Raw genomic sequence first — 26,341 nt, 5'->3', positions numbered from 1 at the left:
AATGTTAGAAACTGAATAAATCATTAGGCACAGTGCAAAGTCCAAGACTCTGGTTATGTAGTTCAGTGAACTCAGTGAGTCATGGTTCAGTGCAGGGCAACAGAAATATGCCTACAACTGGATGTGGAGTCTTTATACAAATACAATTTACATTGTACTTGTTTTAGGTGTTTAAAACCATAAACATTGTTGTAAAAGTCTGTATGTGAGTACATCATGGCCTTTATGATGAAGGTATACACTCATATTTTTTTTTTATATCCGTGCAAAAAAGCATACAAACTGTTTATTCACTGGCAGAACCATCTCCAACAATACAGTGCATGGCAAAGCTACAGACACTTCTTTACACATACATTGGCTAATTCTTAATACAGCCTGTATTAGTATTAGTCACATAGATGCATTTAATCCAGTGTAAAAACACTAATAATATTGTTTTACTGAAGATCAGGCTAATCCAGATTTGGGCATTTTTGTGCGAGTCTGGAAATGGTGTTACTATTTATTTAGCCTTCCTGGGAAAGACAGTAAAATGACTGTGGTTAAAGTATTTGTCCAGTTATTTTTTTGTCATTTTTAATAATTTGACTTCATTTGATTTGACAAGTTGAAAACAATTGTTGAAATCATAGATGTTCTTTCTTTTCCAAAACTCTATAATATAATGATTTGGAGGAATGTTGCTGATCAGCTGCTGGGGGAGATACAGGTTAAGCCAATGCAATGTTCCACACTGGCAGGTATCTGGGTCAACGCCTGATTCTCAGCATCACACCTGCTGTAGTAGCAGGTAGAGGACACTGGAGGTTGACAAAGTAGGTAATCGTGTCCCCTCTCAAAGAACAAGACGTCTTCTCTTATTCAGTCCAGCCAGACAAGTTACAACTTCCAGACTTAATCAAATATATTGTTTTCTCTTTTATTCATAATTTCCCCCTTTTGGTTTCACAGTCCTGTAGCAGAAGAAAGGCAGACGATTTCTATTTCGGTGATCCACCCAGAGTAAACTAATCCTATAAAACGGTGGCTTCCTCCATGGCATTTACCCACCTGTATGAGGAGAGGGTTTCACATTAGGAGAGAGACAGTATAAATAATAAATACATTTCAGTCTGCTTTACCTAAACAATACAAATTGTCTTGCCTTTCAGCAGGACATATAGCTGTAATATTAACTGAGCTAATGTTATAGTATCAACCTTGTGAGTCATCAAAATGTTTAAATTGTCAATCAAAATGTAATTAGCTAACAAGGTGTGATGTTTCTCACCTCTGGGCTGTGTAGTTGTCCTCAGCTCTGAAGGAGTAATACAAAGTGTTTTTGTGGTAAAGCTGGAAGACGTTGGCCTCCTCCTCCTCTCGCTTGTCAGGTAGCTTCACTGTGAAACCCAGCAGAGGTAAACTCTCAGATGCTACTTTCTCCTGCAGAATTTATCAGGGGAACATAAATTAATTATAAGATACTTTGAGGTAACTGTGGGTTTTTCAGCATTTTTACTAATGATGGCGATAGACCTCACTGTGTAAAGTCTGTATATGTGTGAATATGTGCTGTTCAGGTTTAAGGGGAGTGCACCTCTTGGGCTCGGTAGGTGTAAAGCACCTTGTCTCTAAGGAGGAACCACAGCCTCTTCCAGTTCCTCTTGCTCGTCTTGCTGCGCTGTAGAGTGCCACTAATGGAGCCTTCCTCTGACACTGTCACCTGCACAAAATAGGAGCAGTCGTGGACTGATGAATATCTATGTTACTCACAAAACATCTCACAGTTGTCATCTACATGATGATCAACTATTCAGTAACCTTCACTGTGCAGAGAACATAGCCCTCATGTTGCAGGCGTACCTGGGTGAAGGAAGCAGTGCCTTTCCCGATGTCTCCAGATGTTTGGGAGGATGAATGTTTTGGAACACGGCAGAAAGAGGACGACTGGAGCGGTTTGGACGAGGGCTACTCTTACCTGACAAAGCAGACACGTCTCCCCCTGCAGAAATATACAATTGTTTTTAACCACAGCTGAGGACGATACTATAACTAACAAACCAACATCACAGGTTTACTTGTGCACCTTGGGACTGAACTATACTGCAGCAGAGGCCTTTATATTATAAAATACAATGTGACTTTTAATTTTACACCAACGTGAAAAATCAACTTTTTAAGTAGGTAAAATAAAGAGAAAGTTATCCTACACAAATTAAACTCAGCTTCAGCTTTGCACTTTTCATACATGCATATGACACAAAACCGAGGGTCAACTCACATCCACATGTGCATCCCATTGAAATCAGTTATGTATATTTTTGTTTGTCATACATTTGGACATGGTCCTTATCCTATACCCAGTGGTGTTGAACCAAACTCTGAATAGCTATAGTATGATGCAACTGGCACTGATGAATTTGATGTGCACTAAATAACAGTAACCCATGTCCTTTCTTTGTTTTGCTTCTACTTTTCTTATGTGTACTACTTCCTTTCTTTTAGTAATCTATTTCCTGTCAAATAAATGTATTTGTCAAAAATCTGCCAGTTCTGTCTGATTATTTCAGTATTTGTAAGTGGGGCCTAAGAATAGGAATACTAAATGTGTAGGCTGGAAGGAAGACTGACAATCAAAGTGATCAATTAATCGTAAAGATGTATTCAAGCAGAGCTTCCCCACCTCTCTTCTTTAGCTCATTGTAACAATGATCACACACTTTGCCATGCGATCTTTCATGTATTTCATTGATATCGGTTCCTTGAGCAGCTCCAACAAACAATCTGTGTGAAACAACATAAATTTCACCACAAGTTGTAGCATCTCCTAACAGATATTCAAGTCACTGTGTTTTATTTGTGTGGGACTCAACTCTTCCGCAGCCGTGGCAATGGTGTCTACGGAGAGTGAGGCTGAAATCTGAGGTGCAGTTCATGCACATCATCACTTCTGAGACTGGAACAAGCGTGGGGGCTTTCTCTCCGAGAGTCAGCCGCAGATGATCTCTGGCCTGGAGCAAGCACACAGAAACAGAGAGACGCACTATAGCACACTGCCTAGAATGATGTTGATGACTTATAACATCCATCTCAGTCCGGTTGGATGAGAACAAGCAAGACAGAGGAAAAATTATGGAATACAGAGAGGCCGAGTTTGCTGCACCTCTCCTGAGCAGCTGTTGATGCTACAGATCCCCTGGTATGTTCAGTCACAGTGCGACTCAGAGTATAAAAAACCAGTCCTCTCTTTCAATAAAGGAACTGCAAGAAATACACTGCACTACTCAGTAAAACAATTCTCAATGCTCTATTTTTACTATTTAGTTTGAACCTTTTTTTTTATTTTTTTATTAACCATTATTATATTATGTGTCATTATTCAAACAGGACACAGTACAGTGTCACCCACCCCTGGCAGACAAAGTGATGGAGATGTCCATTCCTTCAATCCTCAGTGCATTTTGGACATTTTCCACGAAGGGTTTACTGACCTGGGAAATCAGTAAGATCATAAATCAAAGACCAGGTTGTACAACTTTCCAGTCTGGCAGTTAAGGAACAGCATATTTTATTTACCCTTCTCACATTCTCTGTTAACTGCAAACAAGTAAATCCTTTAATTACAAAAAAACATACGGCTGTAGATTTTACACGTGTACTGGCAGCTTTAATTGCATATCAACTCTGTGAGAATTTGAAGGGAAACATGGTTAGAATTCAAAGACATTAGGCAACTTAATGAATGACTCTGACCTTCAAACCAGTGAGTAGCAGAGTATTCTTCAGTCTGTATTTCCCGTCCTGCTGAGGGTAGGTGTACAGCAACACATCATTCATCTGACAACAGACAGAGGATAACGCTCATAATTCCAGTAAATCTAAGAATAGACAAGTGAATGCCGATCAGAAAAAATGTTGAGAGGACAAAATAAAAAGGTAGTCCAAGAAGTCAGCTGCACAGACTTCCATATTCATGTATTTCCAGCAATTCTCCAGTAGGTGACACTCTCCTTCAAAACTTCAACTCAAGTTGATTCACTTGATGGATGCAAATTCTCACCAAACTAAATTGTGTGTACTTTTCTCTTATTTTTAATAGGGTGGTGGTGTACAGTCACACCCTTGTCTGTTACACTCCATATACAAATTTGCTTATTTACTTGGATGTTTGAGCTTCACTGCGCATAATGATGTGTCTGCAGAGATTGACACTAGAAGGCTGTTTTTACCAAAGGGGGACATTTTCTCAGTGTATAAATTTAAAACCCCTACCGTGAATTTTTACGATCATACATGAATGAGATACTTCTGCAAATACATAATAAAGTAGTTGAAATCAAACCGGATCATTAATCTCTGTATCACTTTTTTGCTGTGTGTTTGAATACATTTTTATGAGACTGGTTGCTCCTGCAGACTCTTTATTATGCGGTCTCCAACATTAATAATAGCTGATAACACGTGATCAGAGTCTGGGTGGATAAACTGGCAGGATAAAAGAAACACAACGATGATTACCAACATTCTTCCAGAAGAGACATTTACGAGCTTTTTTAGTGTCGAGCCCAGACCACAAATTTAAAAAATGCCACAGGAGGGAAAGCAATGCACTTTGATGATGCCCTTTGGACAATTTGGCATTTCATTTTATAATCTTTCTTGATTATAACATTTCAGGGATATCTCCATGTTGTGCCTTATACAGACAACATTATGGATAATTTTTCTCCCCTCTCTCTACAGTTCTTTAGCATGATCATAGTCAGCTGATTTGTCTATATTCAAGGTGCTGAAGACACATCAAACTAATATTTAACTGACATAACTAAAGTCATAAAATGTAACAGGTGCACACATGATAAGGAGCTGGTGTTGACCTTCCCTGTGCTGTCAGTAAAGAACTGGCTCAGGAAGTCAGCATTCAGAAACATCCTGCCAGGAAACTCTGCTCTTAATAACTCAGTCTGGACATAGAAAACCAGCAGACAAAAAATTTATTTTACACAGCGATGCCTTGGGAACACACTGTGGTTACTGTACACAATTATGCAAATAAAATTATACTTAAACATAGTATGACCACTGGCACATGTCTGTTAAATTAAAAACAACAAATAGGAAGCAGTGATTACCAAAAACAGATGGCGGGGCTGTCGACTCTTCCTGCTGACCTTCATCAGGGTGCCCTCCTTCACAAAGACCTGATAAAAATAGCAAATACACAGTACCAAACTGAACACTTCACAAGTCAACTGTCCATGACACCCAGAGGCCATCTGCGATCATTAATGCTGTTTTAAATCCTGGCCGGCTGGGGATTCCCCGCTGAATGATTGTGTAAAGGGCAACACAGGGTGGTGCATGGCAGACAGGGTGGGCTGGCAAGGAAACAATGCCGTTATCAGAGTCATACCCTGCCCGGCTGCAGCAGATCCTGCAGGCCACGAACACTGTACTCTATGTTGACCAGGCGCAATAAGTTCTCCTGAGACACACACAGAGACAAAAGAACAAAAAAAACAGGGACAACAAAAGAGAAATTTACCGTAATTTTCATGTAAACCCAAAATATTTTCTTCTACGATATTATTTGGCATGCGGCTCCAACTAGAGCCATCAAAGAAGTACGGCATTGCATTGAGCTAGATGCTACGTTAGCATGCTAACAAGCTCACAATGATAATGGTAATATTCTGATGTAGGCCTACAGTTATCATCTCAGTTGAGTGTGTTAGCATTGTAACACTTGCTAACCAGCACTAAGAACAAAGCTTGGGGGATAGGGAGTGTTCCTGTGGATGCTGTGACCCTATGAGGCCCACAGAGAAAGAATAAAATAGAGTTGGACCTGTTGAATCCCGAATATTCAGATTTCACAGCACATTCAGATTTTCCTTCGCAGCTTGTTTCTCGGCTGCCGGTTACAGCCTTATCGCTCAATACTGGACCAATTTAAAAATGATCCAGGTTGAAAAATACCAGAAGATTTCTGTACTGACCCACATTTAGGTTGATAATAGGAAATGTAACTCAAAAGGCAAATGTTTGTTTGTTGGGTTCAAAAGTTTCAAACATGACACTTACCCCATGTTTCAAGCTGTCATTTGCTTGATCTGCAATGTCAGAAACGACAGCTAAAGCAGCTATAAAAGACAAACACATAAAGGAATCAGGAAAGACACTTTATGTTCAGAAGTATACCATGAATAATCATAACTGTAGATATTCCTTTGTTCTCCATGTAGAAAGTCACCGAACATAAAAGCTGAAGTGAGAGCCTGTACATGTCTGAACTGGGGTGGCTCCCTTATTGGAGATAAAAGATAGTGTTGCTGCATCAGGCCTTCTCATGAATTACATATTAAAGTTTCCACACAAAGAGGGCTGAAATGTCTGCCTGGTGGATCTCCACCACAAACAAGAACATCTAAATTGGCTCAATGCTGTCTTTCCATGTCAAATGTGAACAAATAAATGTCACAAACAGCCAGTGAGGCTCTCCTGTGAGTAACTGCCTCTGTCCACACCGAGACCGCTGTTTGTTTACGGTACCTTGGGTGTCTTTATACTCCTTGGAATCAGGGGAGAGGTTGTTCAGGTAATCTGTAAGAAGAGCAAGAGAAATACAACACTTTCTGAGAGTCAAAAATGGAACCACTATGAATAAAATGTATGTTTTACCAGAAAATATACAAAATCTTGTCGTTTACACGAGACTCACCAGTGAGGAGCATGCGGTACTGAGCCACACGCACAATGACCTGCAACAGCTGATGTTTCAGAGACACCTTTACCCCAGCTGGACTCTGCTGCTGAGACAAATAAAACTAAATACAAATTGAACATTTTCACTGTATTACTGCTCCACATGAACTGTCACCAAACAACATGTCAGGTAATTTAAAACAGTCAAGGGATCTCAATGCGTGTGTACAAAGTTTTGGTAAAGAAAAAGTTGCACTGAGAAGCAAATTATACAACAACACTGGAGCTTTGAGCAGAAGCACCCCTGATATTTCATATATGAACAAGGGCCAACAACACGGTGTCAGCACGGTGTCCCGCAGGATAACAAGTGCGTGTTTGATTGTTCGTATGTGTACATGTGAAAAAACAGAAATCCTGCATGTCTAATGCCCTCTTTCCATAATCACTTCATTAATAAAAGTCACTTCATTAATAATTAGAAATATCTCTCTCACTCTCTCTCTCTCTCTCTGTGTCAGAGCCACATTCAAAATAATATCCGTCCTTGAGCGTTAAAATCATTAATCAGATTTTGAACAGATTTATTTCAAGTGTGGGAAAACTATTTTGTCACCAGAATATCTAAAAAAATGTAAAACTCAGAATATAATAAATTCATATATTAACTCATAATTCATAATTAAACAATTCATAATAATTTGTTGAATTGTCAAGCATACTATCATATACCCTATATTTTTAAATATACATTTCATATTTTAAACTTATTAATACATTTAATAGCTTTTCTGGATGACTTGACTTCATTAAAATGTAGGCCAATTATAACCAGACTCAAGTGCATTGTTTGAATATGTTGGGAGATTCAAACTTGTTTTAAATTAGACATTCACTGGTTAATTGTTGTTCTGAGTGGCTCATATCGAACATATTAGATCTTAACATCTAAACATGTGGTCTATTTTTCCTTTGGGTGTCATAACAGTCTCTTTTAACAACCAAGAACACTGTGTAGTTGTTGCTCTAATTAAATCACTACTTTTATTCACTTAGCTTTCTGCCTTTTGCGTGAACCTTTCAGTCACAAGGGCTCTGTTGTCACACACTTAGCCATCGCCATCTCTGCTACCACAAAACATATACTTCATCTTTGCCATTCCACACAAACACTAAAAACTCTGATAAGAGATAATGTGCGGAGATAAGTAAAGCTCTTGATAAGTATCAAATATGTGAGGTTGAAAGCAAAGTTTCCGTTATTTTCAATCAAAGCTTCTGTAATTTTTGTGTTTTCTATTAAAATATCTAAATTATTCCAAACGTTCCCAGTAGTCCTGTGTTTTCTTGTTGTTTAAAACGTTTCATTTTAAGCAGTGAGCAAAACTTTTTCATGGATTGCATTATGTGTTGCATTACACGTTTTGTGTTTAGAGTTAGGGAAGCACTGTAGCTCTGACCTCAAACTGGTGAACAATGGCTGCAAAGGCAGGGGAGGCTCGGCAGCTGTCCTCCAGCAGGCTCATACTGCGATCGTAGTGGCCGATATAAGTGGTGAAAACCAAGAACTCTGCTTTTCTGGACAGGTAGATGTCTGCGATCCTCTGGCTTTCCTCCCTCATTGATGGAGAAACAGAGGTGAGAGTGTGGAAGATAATTCATTTTAAGTTTTAACATATGTGTTCATGTGTCTGCGCATCATTCTCACCAGTGTCGGATCCGGTTCTCCAGCTCGCTGAGGATTCGGCGGTGTAGGGTGTAAACATCAGGCAGCTCGTTGAGAATCTCTCGAAGCCTCTCTTCATCCAACACAGGATCCCCCTCGTCGCCGACCGCTGCCCCCACTGCTTCCCGAAAGTCCTAACATACAAGCGAGTGTGGATAAAGGCGTATCATAATTTATGCTTAAAATCTCATTCAACTCACAATTTCACTGAAGTCTGAATTTCTCCCATTTTCCCTTCCTTTGATTCACAATAGTGTAACAAGATAATGTCTGACAGCAGAAGCTTATATATCTATATCTATATATATATATATATATATATATATATATATCAAATCTCATAATTAATCAAAATATTGGAGCAGTGTTGGTCTACGTCATCAGATTAAACCCCACACCAGAGTGTTAAATCTAGGAAAGACATGTGTTCTTCCCTCCGAGGTGCCTTTGAGCAAGGCACAAAAGGCCTAGCTGCTGCGATGGAGCTGCTCCAAAGCCCACACATCAGCCTGTGTTTGTGGTGCGCAGGTTTTAGGTGAGAATGTGAGTGGCGAGCAAATGTTCCTGAAAATGAGCAATTGTACTCAGTGTACTCTGGACATAAATAGAATTTAATAAAAGTTAATTCATGCAGAGTTCAGACAGCCTCCTGTTACCTAGTGTAAAACCCACTGTCATTCCCTCCAACAGAAAATATATCTAGATACATACATGATAATTATATTACAATAGTAAATTAAAAAAAGAATATAGATGCATTGACTCACTTCCTGGAGGAGCTTGAGGGCTTTCACGTGTCTGTGGACAGAGAAATAGAAACACCATCAAACAGTGAAGGGAAGGGAATCTAATTTGTTTTGACCGATTAGCCGAGATGTTTGATAAGAGGAATTAGTTTCCATGTAACTTACAATCTCTCTGTATCCACTAGCTCCTTCGCGATGTAAAAGGCTCTGGATCGTCCGTCAGGCTGTAAACAATCACATTTACGTGCAATAAGCCCAGGGTTAGGAAGAGATGAAACATTTTGGCACCAGTTCAATAAATATAGCTGGCACCCTTTTTTAAATCATTTCCAAGTGTCAATCAAATTCTAAATAATGAGGACATTAAAATCCTGGCTTGAAATCAGTTTACTTTGTTTTTATTTTTAATTGTTTTATTCAAATGTGTCTTTATTTCTACCTACCACTTGGAAAAGGGTGACACAAAACAAAACAAATTAAATTATTTAAAACTTTTGAATTAAAGCAAAGCTAGTGGCAAACAATCAGTTGGTGAAAACAGTTAATTTAAATAATATAATATTTAGGTATCTAAAATTCTAAAAGTAAAAATTATTTACTTCCACCTCGGCACAAATTTAACACATTTGTCAGAACTAACCTGTCTATCATAAATGCTGTCTAAACCTCCCTCTTCCTCCTCAGAGGTGCGTCCTTGGTCTTCTTCACCCGCTGTCTCTCCCCTGACGTCATCCACTGAGACAGCCACCGAGCACACATTGTAGGCTTCTGTATAGGCACTGGTGAGAAAGAAGGGGGGCCATGGTGAAATATAGCATACATACAATACATGAGAAAATCCTGACTGTGTAAAAGACTAAATGCGTCTTTTGTAATAATTCAACACTGACTGTCTTAAAAAAAAGTCCATTTTAGCTTGTGACCCCTATAATTAAGTATTGTCTATTTGTGAGCTCTCATGATGAAGTTATGGCCTTGGTGTAAACATGATTTGTGAGCAGTTGGTTCACCCCCAGTGTGATTTCTTTCCTCTAAGTTTCATTGTAAAGGAATAGTTCAACACTTTGAAAAATGAAAAAAAATTTTTTTACCACGGAGAGTTGATGAGAAGATGAAGGCCAGTTTCATGTATGTACAGTAAATATGAAGGCTATTATCTTAGCACAAAGACTGGGAACAGTGTGAAACACACTGGCTCTGTCCTAAAATAACACAATCTGTACATTAGCATCAACATCATGTATCTCATATTTCTCTAGACAAAATAAGCGACAGAAAAAACCTTATTTCTCAAAATTATTTGATTTCCCTTTAATCACCTTGTGACTCCTTGGTTAGGTGATGACCCAAAGGCTGGGAACCATTAATAGACTGTATGCCTTAGTGGTATTATAATATGAACTGTGTTCCATCCCCAAACCTTTATTCATGAGAATAAATCAGATGAATTTTAATTAACCACCTAAGCCATCTTTATAGTCCTTAATGGTTGTCTGCGCTGAAATATCACTATAATAAACATATATTAAACAAAAGAAGAAAATGTGAATAGATAAAACATTGCAGATCTTGTGAAACCAATAAACTGATCGTGAAAGGCCTGCCGTGACAACTGTACTCAACAAGGGACGCATGTCTGTATTTTATGCTTCGAGATTCTCTTCTGCAGTGATCCCAAATTAATATGCTAATGTCTGCGGCTCAGTGGGGAGTGAAAGCTATGCAAATAAAAACACATCCTTAAATTTCAGTAGTGATGCAGTCGTCCTTTATGTGACCAATAGCCTTGTCAATGTTTCTGCCATGTTTCAATGCAAGCACCAGTGGATTTTAACCCCACTGAGCTGCAAATTGGCAATGTATGAAGAACATATGTGAGCAGTTCAGATCTCTGCATCACACACATTAGAGTTGCATGGCCCATTACTGCTCACTGGAACAAACTCGGGATGAGATACCAGGGGGTGTTTGAACCACAAATGACATGCACAGCTCTTATATTAGGCTTTTATATCACCCCCACGGGAAATGCCTCTGTCACCTCTAACATTTCTGCTATGTTGTATAAAGGCTCAAGAGGGAGATTAAAAAAAAAAAGCAATCCATTTTCATTTGCCTCAGGTTCATTCTGTGAGCCTATTTGTCGCGTTGATAGCAGTGATGGGGGCAAACAATCTCCAAACTACGATCTGCTAGTATTACCCCTTCAGGCTACTGCAAAACTTACAGCCTCAACCAGCGACTCTGCTGTCCATCCAGATATCTCTTTGCAGTAATAATTCACTGGAGGTCTGGAAAATGACAACCATACTATTGTCTTTGTTTAGTACTTGCATAGACAGCTCAGGTTCACAGAGGCATGTCACCTTTGAAGTTGTATTTTGCAATGAAAAAGCAAAACAATCTAATAATTTGCTAAATGAGGCGTCTGATGTTTTACCAGATTTTGATATTTTACCTGCCCTAATTTGCATTTAACAGTAGTAGAGGGAAACAAGTATCTTTCTAATTTTATTCAGATTTAGGAGGAATATAATATAGGTGCATGATACACATTTTCAAGAAGGCTACTTATTTACACATACAGTATTTTTTAGCTTATTCAAATGTACAAACAAAATTATTTCAAGATGGAAAGAATAAATGCTTCAGCCTAAACGATTAATTGCTCATAAACATTGTTGCCAATATTTTTACTGTCGATCAATTAATAGCTTAATTGTGTCCGCTCTACTCACAGTCTATACTCACTTATCTGAATTCAAACAATACTTCAAACTATACCTAAAGTGATAGTAGACATTACTGCTATCAGTGTTCAAAGTCTTGGCATTTACCGTATTTTTATCTTGGTGTCAGACAAAGAAGATTCCGGATTATATTAAGACCACAGCTGTAGGGATAGGTAGGTAGGGTAATTACGAGTGCATTGTCTGATTTAATTGTTAACATCATTATTGTGATTGGATGTAAAACTTCCCACTTCAAATGCAATAACATGACTCATTTCTAATATTTGTTACTGTTAATAGCTGTCACCCTTCCCAGCCCCTCTCTTCACGCGCTCCAAAAAACAGGAGAAGAAGCTGTGGCTGTCTGGAGAGAGATGTCAGTCAAATCTTCAGTTAGGAAATTTGGCTTCCTAAAATAAACACAGCAGTACTGGGACTTGCACTGGGATGGTCCTCTTCTGGACTTGGTCTGAACCAGTCTTGTCTTGGTCTCAATACAGTCTGGTCTTGGTCATGACTTGTGGTTTAGGTTGACTTGACTACAACACTGACTACTATTATCAAATGTAATGATTTTAAGGCACACACAACTGGCATTTAGCTTTTTCAGCTTGTTGTCTGAAATGGAAAATGTAGGCGTATTAATTAATTTAAAACCTTGACATTTTGAAAAACCTCTCAATGTTGTCCTTTTACTTTGTTATTGTCATTGATCTTAGTTATTTGCATAAAACAGGAAATAAATGATTGTATTTCTATTTTGGCATTTGTAGCTTTGATCGGGCATTATAAGATGTTTAGAGCTAAAGTTACACAGGTTAAACAGATCATAATTCCATCTCTAGTATCTCTTATATATTGCTGTGAAAACATCTCCTTCAAACAACTATTTATTCAAGTTTCTCGCAATAACTACGCACATTTTACAAGATTACATTTGAACACATCATTGTAAAGTTGGAATTTACACTTTGAACGCACCACAATGATTCTCAATTAGAATGAAGATGTTTTATTTACTTGTATTTATTAGTGTGTATTGAGTACTTAGGAAATACACAAGATTACGTTGTAATTTCTCTTTCCAGGAGTCTTTGTAGTACATATTTATTCTGCACACAGCCACAATGGTATACATGATGAGAGGGAAGCACTGCAGTGAACAGCTGCTGACTACAGAACATACTGAGATTTTATCTCAGCCTGTTGTTCCTGACTGGATAGAGAAGAGCAATGACTCCAAAATGCTCTGACCATTAATCATCCTGCATGGCCTGTATGATATGGGTACAGCCAACAGAAATGCAGGGGGGATTGGTTAATGTCAGCACCGCATGGCTGATCATACCAACAAATAACACTACAGCAGGGAGGCGAGAGGCTCTCCTATACGGCACCAACACTTGGGCCTGTTCTTACACCTAAAAATATGTATGGATGAAACACGCCTTTTTTTCACTTAAATCTGAAGACACCACCCCCACCTCCAACACCACCTCCATCGTTTCCTTCTCTACCACCCAACCTGCCCAAACAACACACAGACAGCTGAGGCTTAGTATACATATCACTGGATAGCAGGGAAGCTCCTGCACTGTCCTCCCTACCACTGATCACCACGTCCATGTCTGCTGTGATAGCAGCATCAGGGGACTTAACATAATAAATAGTTATAAATCCGCCTCCCCAGGGGCATTGTTAAACCCACACAGTGGTCGAGCAGTAATAAAAATGACTTGTGCCCAGTGTAAAACATGACTAATATTATGTCCAGCTGCATCCTTCTATATGAACACACAATTGCACACAGGAACAGGTTTTAACTAGCGACATGGCTCTATGGAGGGTAATGTCAGTCGGTCGGACCTTTGGTCCAAATGGAAATGTCTCGATAATTAATGGAGGGCTTTCCATGTGGTGATACCTAAACCTTTTCTCCAACCCTGTCATGATTAGTTTAAGATTTCAAGACTCAAATTTGTGGACTCTTGTTTACATACCTTTCCGTTTCCTGTTCAGGTGATTGCGTTGTATTCTTGAAACCAGGGAGGCTGCTCATGTCCACATAACCGTCAGTGTCATTGGCAGAGGACATCACCCGACTGGTACGGTCAAAGAAGCCTGTGAACGGCGCCTGGCAGACGGGCCTCCGCTGTGGGACCTGAAGGTTCTCGTAGTCCGAGCTGATGGCGGGAACATTCTCATAGTCTGAGGTATCTGCGTTGGGGAAGGAGATGGAGCGAGGCTTGGTCAGGGGAAGAGGTGTGAAAGGCACACAGGACCGTTCTTCAAAGGACTCGACCCGGACAACACTGCGATTGAGAAAGGCCACAGAGTTCCCTTTTCTTTCCTTGTAGAGCAAGAAGGTGGAGGCCGGCTCTGAAGAAACATGAGGTTTACTAGCAGAGCGTGATATGAGCTGTGGAGAGCTACTGAAGCTGCGTCTCTCTAGATCCAGCAGTCTGCTGGGCGTGTGGTGGTAGGATTCTGTTGAGGACTTAAACAAGGACGGGTTTGCATCCACCGGCTTGCTATCTGTTTTCCGCCTAAATTTAAGCATCAGGAAACGCTTAATGGAGGATTTCTTTTTCCTGTTTTTCTCCGACGAGTCTCCTTCGATGAAAAGTGAAGGGGAACTCTTTGTGATGGGCCTCTTGGTGATGTAGGCCAGCTCAAACGGAGGAGGAATATCCACGACAGATGTCGGAGTGGACAGGCCACTGGATGATAGCGGTGAGCACCGTGAGAAGCTTCCTGATGAACAAATGGCACCTCCTTGTCTTGGGGATCCTTCCCTGTAGTAGACACCTAGAGGCATGTCCTGTCCCTCCATAGAGATGGAGCGTGGGTACAGGGACAAATATTGAGGTTTGCTGTAGCGCTTGTGCCGCGTTGAGCTGATCATTGGGCTGCTGCTCAGTGCAGGTTGTCCAATTCCACTCATGTAGGGCCTCTGAACAAACTGCACTCCTAACTCAGCCACATGATTATTAATGCGATGTGACAGTGAGCAGGAGAGCATCTCTGCTGTCCTCTTATGAGAAGGAAAAACCTTTTCCCCCTCTAAACTGTGCCCTGGTTCCTCATAGACATGCTCATCACTGATGTCCGGTTCTGTATCAGTGGTGCGCTCCAGGAAAGGCACTATGTGACCCTCTAGGTCTTCCTCAAAGACATCTGAGTCACTTGGAGAAAGCAGCTGGCTTTCCGAGAGAGAAGATGTCAGCGAGGTATCCGTGTCGGTCGGCACTGAGATGGATACAAGCCTGAACCTCGGCTGGCAGTCCACATGATCAAATAAGGCCTCCGCTGTCTGAGCTTTGAGTTCTTCAGTTATTTTCAGATAAGCTCTCGCCTTATTTTCATCCCTGTTGTAGCTGCTGTACTCAAGAGGGTTACCAACCTCCACGTAATCCTCAGAGGACACACACTCTGTTTGTCCATTCTCTGCTGTTTTCTGATATTTCCCAGCTGATACTCCACTGTTGTTTACAGATGAAAGTGGACTCTGTGGTAGTCCATGAGTTTTGTTATTCCTTGATATCATCTCTCTGTTAATAATGTCCTGTGATGAGATGTAGTAAGGCTCATGAGGAGGACCGTCCTCTACAGCGGCATGTCTCTGGTCTTCGTGTTTAAAGTCATAAAAACTAACATTCTGTTGGTTTTCGCCCTTTTCCTTCACTTTATGGCCACATTGAAATGTTAGGATGTTACAAGTGATACCACTACCAGGAGAAGGTTCTTCTTCTTTCTCCTCTCCATCTTGTGTATCAGTGTCCTTCATGTTTCCATTGCTGATGAGATAAGGTTCATCTGTGAGGGACTCAGTTAAATCATCTGCTGTACAGTCACCTGTTTCATCCTCATTGATCTGGAGATTCTCCTGCCTCTCCCTCATGTCTCCATTTTCAGCAGAATAGCATGCCTCCTCATCAATGCTATTAACAGAGATGTCTCCCACTGAGAGGCCATCTGTGTCGGCCAGCGCCTCGCCTGCGTCACAACCTTCGGCTTCTATGTCCTCCGTCACGTCTGTGTCAACCATCTCCACTGCGTCCTCAGACTCAGCTGTGAGCCCAGCATCACTGACCCAAAGTGTTTCCAGGGAGTCCACCTCCTCTGATAAAGCACTATCAGTTAACTTCCAGTCCTCGTCCACCTTATGTGTAATGTCTTCCTCTTCCTTTTCCTCCTCTGTCGCCTCTCCGTCCTCCGACCCATGAACATTATGTTGTGGTGGTTTGAGGATGTAGACGTTAAATTGTTTCTCTGCTGGTAACCCGTCTGCAACAACTTTGTTGAGACTGTTCGCTGTCTCGTGCTCATCATCAACCTCGCCGTCTGAATTTAGTAAGCCGCCATTGAAGCATCCTCCTTGGTTACCATTAAGCTCTGGTGTGACTTTAGGTTTTGGGGCTATAAAAGGTTTGGGACCCCTGGCTGCGGACATGAGAGGGGATGGCAGCTTTAAGCTGGTGTGACAAACACATCTTGGCTTTGGAGCAACAGAAGGCTTGGTGCAGTCTGAAAGAACAACAGGAAAAGGAAACTGTAAGATTACGCACTTTAAAATAGCTTACAGGTCATTTATATTGTGTCCCTTGGATCTAAAACTGGTCAAAGATTCTAACTTTACACTTGATAAAATCGTAATAGTGTGTGTAATAGTCACATTTAGATGATTATCACCATCATTTGTTGTAACAAATCTCACTAATCTGGCAACCTATCGAATGTAGCTCAGCTGGAAAACTTTACAAATACTGTTCCGGAAATAGATTGGTCATAAAAGGACAAAATACTTTTAATGCGTAATGTGTGATGTGTGATTTTACATCCTTTGATAAAGAATACGAAAACATCTAAGGGGTTTCCCTGGTTCACTTCCTGTGATTTAAGAAATCCCTCTCAGGCTTTATTTCTTTAAAAAAATCTCATATACAGTGACAATAAAAGGAACGCATGCAATTCAAGTAGATTTGATATCTATAATTTGATCACTTTTAGAAAATAACCTGAATAAACTAAGGATAATTAGGCTCATCAAATGACGTTAGAAAAAAGTAGTTTTTCAAAGTGGGCATTACCTGTGGATGACTGCAACATTAACTTGAGTTTTTACAACAAAATGAGCTCAATTGGCGCTGAATCGCGTGAAATCTCTTTATTCTATCGAAACGGCATAAAGGGAATAATTTATCGACATAACATTTGACACAGCCCTCTGCCCTGACATAAAGAAACACTGCGTTAAACACACTTCGGTTTGCTCCACATCCTGTTGCTACTGATGTTTTCCCCATCTAACCTCTTAATGTTGGCAATATAAGAAAATGTGACACAAACTAAAACTATGTCCAGCTCGCTTAATACTAATTTGATCGAAATGCATTAGAGACCAAGCAGATAAAGAGGCTTATTAGTTTCAAAACCACCCTTGATGTATTAAATAAATCTCACCTGTGTTCATTTTAGCGAAGCACCGTCTCCAACATCTCGTCCACGAAAGCAGCTTCGGTTCACAAAAGGTTTAATAACGTGTAAAAACGGAGTCAAACTCAGCTGAACGTGGCAAACCGAGAATGAGTGAGTCCGACTGAACAGCAGCCCAGTCTGATCTTCCTCTGAGAGGAAAACCACCGTTCAGCTGATTGTTTGTGCGTCTCACAGCGCGCAGGACGCGACTGGAAACCCAATGGAGAAAAAAGCTGGACCCGCTCAGTGAAGACCAGGATCCCTGCTCCACCAGCAGGTCCAGTCAAGTGTTGGACATGTTAACATCAACCTACAACTCAAAACTGATGAGCCTTTATTACAGCAAAAAGAAAACTGTCACTGCTGCAAAAGGAGGTGATATGGATGTTTTGATGATGGTGAATCAAAGATCTTTGCAGCTGTGATTGTTCTTATTAATGGTTTATAAAACATTATCTATTTATTATGAACAAATCCATTAGTTACAACTTCATAAATCAATATTAGAAGAGTAGAAGCAAGATATGTTTGTTTTTTTAAACAACAAGAAAAATATAAATCGATTAAGTCAAAGCTTCCCCTCATGCTTTCCACAATGTCTGTCTGATGTTTAGATAGTCATGGTTAGGTGAGAACAATACATCCACAGATCTCCGTTGTTTCTGGATATTATCATAAAGCTGTATTTCTCAGTATTACTGATCACGTCTCATAAAACAAAAGTAAATTATGTGTGATCTTAAATCAGCTCTCCCTTATTGATAAACCAGTCTTGCTTCCCTGTCTGATTAGTGCACAACAGGCTCTTTTCTACATAACAGGAAACTGCTCTCCCTGTTTCCTGCACAACCCAACTTCACATCCTTCAGCTTATGGACATCATGCTCACATTTAACCCCTCTGTGAATTAAATGTGACTCACTGGGGGTGAAGTAAGGGAAGCTATTTTTACTCCGCTGATGGAGACTTACACTAAAACAATATCTGTGCAGTGTGTTACAGATTCAGTAGCAACAAACAGAAGTATGGCTGGGGAGTGGCTCTGAGGGGGGATCAGTATGGCAGAAAGAGGAAAAAGGGAGTCAGGTCCTGGACACAACACTGCCCGTCACATTAGTAAATGGACTGATCTCACCTTTATAAGTTACCGTTTTTCAGGCCATGAAATATTATTAAATGTAATAACATACAGTGTATTACAAATTGCTCTAATGCTGGCCAAACTGCAGTGAAAAGTATCCTTGTTAAACAGAAGCTTTCCCAGACACCAAGCAAGAGGCTTTCGTCCTTAAGAGTCCTTCAAACACAATGATGAGTCTCTCCTTATGCATCACACGTTAGGTCAAACATCAACCCACAATTATAAGCAAGGAAATCTAGGCACATTAATCCACAGCTACTGCATCGGATTGTAAATATGTTGTGTGTCAAACTGTCTATCTGTCCTATAAGACCCAATGTCAAACCGTAGACACATAAACGCAAATAACTAACAAATAACTCTTCCGAAATAATTTAAACAGTGAAGTACCAGAATACTTATTTTAGTGTTCTGCTTTTGAGAAAGAAAAAAGTATTGTCACTAACACAGTGTTCGGCTCATTGAAAAACATAATGTGGCTGCACCTTTGACCACCTTTTTGTGTGAGCAATAATTGTGTTTTCATATTGAGTCAATAAAGGGGAGGTAGGCGGGCTCTGCAGCCTGCAGCACAAGAGAATAACATGACATTTTTTGGCGATACATGATATAGTCAAGGACTATGTAAAGACCAGAACAAACAATGCCTCCTTCAATCCTTTCCAACCTCCCTAGCCAATTCATTCTAAATAAAAATGTGAATCTCCAATAGATCACAAACATATACTTACCTTTTCAAAAAGATTTCCTAAGACAGCTGGGCTCTGTCAGTGAACATTATTCAAACAGGAGTAGATTTTACATTTTTTAGGGACTATTTTCTCATGTGGATTAATCCACAATTGTGCTGTAATGAGTATTTACAGCAACAGGGCGGTGTTTGTGGGATTGACTCAAAATAAACTACTATAGCCATGTTCATCGCAATGAAAAAACAATGGAGCTCTATGGGACATGAGAATAAACCATAGGCTCAATATATTGTTGATTTGTTGTCTCTTTAATGGGATTTGTCAACAAGAATAAAAATATAAAACATATACAGCTTTAGCTTTTAATTTTTTTAGTATTTCCTCTTGATAAATCTCTTACCACAACAGGACGTAAGTGTGTGCTGATTCTTTAAACCTGCTGCACTACAATGCCCCTCTTCAAATCAAAATGAAGGTGTGTAGTTATAGATTAGGAGTTCAAGCTTATCAATAAATCATCCTTTATCTATGTGGATCTTTCTCATAAAGGGTTGGGATGTAGGAGATCCAGGTCAGACATGTATACAGCCATGATATATTGTGTACAGTAAACGTATTGAACAATGTCAGTCTCTAACAGATTAGAAAAACTTCTCCGGATTGCGTCAGACGAGGAAAGAGTGTGTCTCTTCCTCTCTCCTGTGCTGAGGTGAAACAATAAGACTGGGGCTTAAAAAAGGAACTCCATCTTGATATACTCCTTCCTGTGACTGTTTTCAAGACTTTCAGCAAAACTGGAGCACCGAGGGCGTAGTCACCAAACGTAAAGGATATCTCCAGTTATGTTCAACCTGGGCCTCATTGGCCTGCTTTTTGACATCATCGCAGGTTTATCAGGTTGTTTAAAAAGAACACTTTGACATTTTCTGACTAATTCTTGGTGTCCTTTCCATCAGTTTACTTTCACTTGTATTATATCATAATATTAATAAATACATAAATAATTAAGTTCTTAAAGCTTGAGAAGGCAGTTTATTTTGTCCAGCATTGGGCAAAAAGTATAGCATATTTTAATTCAAGTGGTACTTGTCATTAATTTCAAACATCATCCTGCATCATCCAGCATCCACGTCATTGTGATCCCGATGCTCTAATAATAGCAGCAATTCTATGAGAATAACCCTCCTTTTTTCTTGGCAAACTTGTGGGCCTGTAAAGCCCTTTCAGAGGACAAATACGGTGATTTGAGGTTTTAGTGAGCTAAATGCTAGTAAAGCATTTCAGAGGTGGAGAGAATGCTAACAGTATATCTTTCTGTTAGCCACAGACAGATATTTGCAGGATATTCTGCAGCTAAATCAAGCAATCACCGATGGGATGTGTATGTGTATCTGCATTTCTAGAACAGCCAATGGGAACGCCGTCTTTCTGAAATTAACTGTTATTGGCCAAAGTCCCCCATGACAGGTTAGATTTTCTAAAGCCTGAAAACAGAGCCAAGAGGTGCAGAAGTCTAGTTTTCTCACAGACCTCTTATGATTCTTTTTAGCCTAATGATGCCAAAACTATACCGCCTTCCCCAGCCACCAAGTATGTATTTAATCTTCGACTTAATGAATGAAGTGAATTATTAAAAAAAAGTAAGTGAATGTTTTCTTTTCTGGATTTTGAAACAGTATAATATAATCAGTATAGTTAGTGAGTCTAACATGCCATTTTTATTATTGTTTGTATTCAAATTACTTTCTTTAAAAAATAAAGAATCCATGAGACACATGTTTGGGATTTTCTACAAACTGAAATAAGAAAGGCGCTAAGTGACTATTACTGTAAGTCCACACAGCTTCCTATTTTCACAAAATATATAGGAAAACATAAAAAACACAGGAAAGTATTGTTGACTTGTGTTGTCTCTGGCAACACTGAATCCTGTAAATGTCAAGTATTTGAACCAATAGGATGCAGGAACAAACTCTTGTTCATGGCTGTCTAATTTTAGTTTCCCATTGCATCGTGACAAAGAAGAAAACACAGATGGAGGTTTGTTTTTGTTCTTCTGTGAGAACCTCTGACAAGTGAACAATGGGATAAGTTCTGACGAAAGAAATCTGTAAAAATAAGATTTATGACATAAAATTTCAAGAACAGATACATTTTTACATACACCAAACTGTCTTTTATAAGATATGTTTTTCTTGTCTTGTGTGTTTAATTCCTTGCACAAATTGAGGTAAGACAGCTATTTACCTTGCTAGAAAATAATAATGGCATTCATTTTATGCTTGAACGGAATAATAAGAGTACTCCACCAATTTAGCATTGCACTCATTTAACATTCTCTGACTGTTTTGAAAGAAGGATCACAGTCGATGAATTAGAACCAGGGATATCTGTTGTTTTAAATCCAAGCATTTTTCTTCCTTGTCAAAACCTGCCACCTACATACAATGCAATTCGCCTGCTAACAGTTCGATTAGTAAATTGTTTGTGTTATGCTTGTAGCAGCTTTGTAGCGGAATTCAGTCCAGGTTTGATGAACAAAGGGCAATATGATTAAGATTAAGCCATCTGTGCTGTAAGGAAATATTTTAATATAAAGCAAATGTGTTTTCTATTCTTCTTCTTCTTCTTATTATTATTATTATCTCTTAACACACTGTTATTCAACGTATCTGCACATTCAGTACTATAGTAAACTGACTTTAACATGTTTTGTGCTGAAGGAAATCAACTGCATAAAGCCCATTAAAACTTGCTGAGATTTATTCATTGGCTTTGAGTTTTAGCAAATTAATCACTGTTGATTTAAGTGACAGCTATTAACTGAAACTGAACAATACATCCATCAGGTTGTTGTCATGGGAAGCATTCAGTCTAAGGAGCATATTAATGTAAGCACAGATTACACATCATCATAAAACCACAATGGATTAACCTGAACTGACCCTCCGTCGTGTGTCATTGGTATGCGGTGGACGAGACTGGCTCAACTTTTCAGGCGGTGGAAGTGAATTTAACATAAGAATGCAAAACTACAACAACTCAGTTAAAACCTCAGGACTTAAGTGAGCTTGATAGTCCATTGACAATTTATAATGAAGCTAATTATTTTTGAAAAAAAACGGGACATTACTTGTTATCTATCTCTAACAACACATATGTCAAATTCATACACTGTATATAAGAAGACGTAGTCAACATGATGTGCCCAATTAGTTTGTGGACTGCAGTTCTGAAGACTTGAGTTCTGCATTTTGGCCTTTGCCATCTTTTGCAAGTGAAATGAGAGGGTGGAGCTAAGTACAACCGGACAATGAATAAGACATTTTAAGGTTACATTTAAATTTCAGGAATTGAAAACCCCTTGTAAATGGTTAAAGTTCTAACGTGAGCCCACGGACAACTCCCAGACTGGACAACACCATGGACGCAACCTGTCAATGACATGGTAGCCATGCCCTAAAGTATACCCTGCTTTATGGTCTATTTTAAATGGGACCATAATTTAATAAACACCATGCTGTATTTAAGAAGACCTGAAACTTGCAATTGAGACCATAAACTCATGTTTACAATGTTTAGAGTTTGTGGCATCACAAGGGGACAGGTAGTGGATGGGCGCTACAGAGTGGCCACCAGTGCAAAAACTACATCTCCCAGCCTGCCTCACCGCTCACCCAGCTGCAGCTGCTTAAGGCACCTGATTGAGGCAGGGCTGGGAGACTTAAGGGAGAGCACCTGGGAAGGAGAGAAAAGAGCGGAAGGTGAACCCACGAGCACCTGGAAGAGGACAACAAGGGAGAGGACCTCGTAGCCTGGATTCACCAGGGTTGAGTTTTTGTTTGGTTAATTAACCACTTTCTCCTCCGGGATGTTTTGCGTTATCTAACTGGACCTTTTTTTTGATACTTTGTTGTTTTTGAATGTTACCTTGCTGGTGGGATGGGAAATAAACCTGGACTTTTGTTAAATACCCTCGGACGTGCCTGTGTTCATCTCTCTCTTGGCACCGCCCCAGGCTAGCCTGTCCTAGCGACAGCCCGTGACACTACAAGTTATAAATCAAGTGAGAAGTAGGGTCCTTTTCTCATAGACTTCTCTACAATCTGACTTATTTTTGCAACCAGAAGTGTTGCCCCCTGATGGCTACGTGAAAGAATAAAGGTTTAGGCACTTCAGAACGCATTGGGTTCAGACAAGGAGGTTGCTGCCTGGTCTAAGCACATTGATTTATCTGACTTTATCACTTACAGTAAAACAATTACCGAGTTAGATGTCTGTACTATAAATATGAAGCTACATCCTGCAGCAGGTTCGCTTTTCTTAGCATTAAGACAGAAACAGTTAATCTAGGTCTGTTTCAAGGATATAAAAAATATGCCTACAAGCACATTTATTGCTCCATCATTAATGAACATATTCGGATATTGTTTTTTTAATCTGAACAAAGTTTGAAAAGTGACATGGTGTGATGTCAGGGGGTCATCTGCCAGATGTGGTACGTTAGCAGGGAGCAAAGTTAGCAGGGAGCTGTCACAGTTCAGCTTCCCTTCTCTGCTGCTACTCTACCTCTCACCTAATCAGCTCATTCAGTGCACCTGTTAGTCACACCCATCTCATCAGCTTATTCTGTACATCTGTTAGTCACACCCGCTCTATCACTCTCACCTGCCCACTCTGCTGCACCTACTTACCCTCGGACTGTTTTCCCATTGCCAACCCTGCCTGTCTGGACTTCTCTGCCTTGCCTCTGCCCCGGTAACCACCAGAGCTTTCTGTTCCTAACCACGAGATTAGCCTCAGCTACCTTTGGTCTCTGTCTTTCTTTTCCTCTGATAGCTTGGTGCTTCCCCGAGCGCGTCTCTCTACATGAGCGGATCCAAGACAGTTTTTTCTGTTGCGACAATAATGCATAAGGAGAAGGTCCGATGTCTTTTAGTGAATACATTTATACTTCCACATTCTTATGTTTTTAATATTAATCCTACAATCACTATTTGTGCTTGTTTTTGGGTAATGTCGGAGCCACTGTGTGTTTTATAATCAGATGTTTATTTTGGTTTGGAAAACTGCTATTTAAGTTTCATTAATAATGAAGAGAAATGCAGGCGGGATGGAGTCTGGTTTTTACAGGCAACATTAATCTTCTACTGCAGGGCACATTGAGATGCAAGTAGCACCTTAACAGCCCCTGGATCTAACAATCAATACTAGCCATGTGACAACAGAGCGAGAAAGACTGACACCAGTGCTGCCAAGAGGCACGGCTTCCTCCCTTTTTAAAGCAGCTAATCTAGACAAAATCACTGACAGTCACATTTCAGCATTAAACCTACCTCAGTGACCTGTTCTGACAACACTGGGCACATTATAAACTCTTATTCAGGATTCTTCCTCATGAGTGGTTCAGAATTCCCAAATCTGCCCCAAATAGTTGTATTCATTGGTGAAGATGTACTGAGTGATTTGCTTTGTTTTTTCAAACATTTAACGTCATATAATGTTAAACATCTAATTCAGTGGTTCTCAAATAGGATTATGTGAAGGCACAGAGGGTACGTACGATTACTATATATATATATATATATATATATATATATATAGTAATCGTACGTACCCTTTTATATATTAAAATTTGGCAGAAAATTGTGTTTCCATGTAAGAACCCATTGTGAAAGCTTTTCAAGGCCTTCAATGAGCTGGAGTGCAGCCCTGGCTGTCAGAACAATTTCTGACAGCCCTGCTAACCTTTGGGTTTTGTAGTCTCTTACAGGACGGAAGGAAGGAGGGATTCAAGGCCCTTCTCCAGAACCGTCCAGCACCTCCACCTAAAGCCAAGCAGCCACAGGCCACCTTTGGTGCTGTGGACATTAAGAAGGAGGGATTCAAGGCCGCTGATCCCCTGGACCAACCAGCACCTTCCTGCGACGAACAGGAACTAAAATCTGAGCTGACTCGTGCCTACAACGAGATCAATAGTTTGAAAAACAAACTAAGCAACATGGAGAAATCTAAGATCCAATTGGATATCCAAAAGTGGAATTCACCTAGAGGTAACTAAAATAAGCAGCCTGGAGAGGAGTAGAGACCTCACGCAGAAGGTGTTGAAAAATGTGCTGAGTTTTCAGGAGCACAAAGACGTGGAACTCGCCCAGTTGAAAGAAGAACTACAGGAGGAAAAGATGGAGGACGCTGAGCCCCGCAGCCACCAGAATTACAACGAGATGGTTGGTAAGTTTGAGGAAGAGATCAAGAAACTCTGTTTGAAGAACACCAAAGACGTCAACGTGAAGGACCAGGGCCCTATTTCTCGTACCTGGCTAACGTGGTTAGCGGGATAATTTTCCCGCTGAGATTACACAAGTCAGGGTCTTTGGTTCCTCGAAGCAAGTTTGGCAAAATCTCCATAGCAACACTTCCAAAGATTTGAACCTGCTCCAGCGCAGGCTCATTCAGTCTAGCTGGATAAACTGGCCACTCCCCGTGAAGAAAATGGCAGCTCCTTTCCTCATTGATGAAGGAGCGATATTAGTTAGATAAACATTTTATAGGGAGAGAGTTCTTCGAGATCGCCAAGATCCGTTATCACGTCATGATGACTTCCTATACGAGCGCTATCGATTCTGCCCACAAGGAATCATTTATTAAAGACATTCTTGAGCCATACATTGAACACGACACGCCACAGCATTGACTATCTCACAGACTGTTTGCAGAGCATTGTGGTTCATTGTTGTACAGTGTGGTACATTGCTCTAGTGTCAGCGATGCAGAACATCGGGAAAGCTGCTGTATGCCGTGGTTTTGGTGAAACTCATGGATGTGTTCATTACGTTCCCTGGCCATGTCCGTGTAAATGCAATAAAAGTTCTATATGGTCATCTCCACATACTGTACATGAATATACACATATATATTATCTACTTGTTCTGAAAGAGTTGAGATAGTTATTTTAGATCTCATTGGATGATGCATGCCATTAAGCCGACTGCCAGCAGGCACATTTAGAATGAGGCACTTAAAATTAGCCGATACATTTTCCCAACACTTATGCTGCGTTCACACCAAAAGCGTTGCGAGTAGATTCATGAAAGTCAATGCACAGACGAATGGATGCGAATAAAGAGGATTTTCATCCA

At 40.0% G+C, this 26,341-nt stretch overlaps 1 protein-coding gene across 1 annotated transcript; it reads right to left on the bottom strand.

Annotated features, from left to right (window-relative positions):
* Positions 1-838: 838 nt before the first annotated feature.
* LOC117731036 (FYVE, RhoGEF and PH domain-containing protein 5-like) lies at positions 839-17,379 on the bottom strand. The gene is given in 27 exon segments (XM_034533158.1): positions 839-1,053; positions 1,274-1,425; positions 1,580-1,705; positions 1,846-1,869; positions 1,871-1,891; positions 1,893-1,984; positions 2,666-2,707; positions 2,710-2,733; positions 2,736-2,766; positions 2,856-2,993; positions 3,146-3,169; positions 3,172-3,216; positions 3,219-3,243; positions 3,388-3,473; positions 3,736-3,819; positions 5,115-5,183; positions 5,396-5,467; positions 6,067-6,125; positions 6,535-6,585; positions 6,704-6,794; positions 8,148-8,304; positions 8,396-8,547; positions 9,181-9,211; positions 9,325-9,383; positions 9,800-9,938; positions 13,892-16,418; positions 17,355-17,379. Coding segments are annotated over 27 exon segments (4,368 nt in total). The 5' UTR covers positions 17,365-17,379; the 3' UTR covers positions 839-1,016.
* Between the last annotated feature and the right edge of the window lie 8,962 nt (positions 17,380-26,341).

This window comes from Cyclopterus lumpus, chromosome 5, assembly GCF_009769545.1.
Source record: "Cyclopterus lumpus isolate fCycLum1 chromosome 5, fCycLum1.pri, whole genome shotgun sequence".
Taxonomy (NCBI): Eukaryota; Metazoa; Chordata; class Actinopteri; order Perciformes; family Cyclopteridae; genus Cyclopterus; species Cyclopterus lumpus.
Note: the sequence above shows the minus strand (reverse complement) of the source record. Positions and strands in the feature narration are given on the sequence as shown.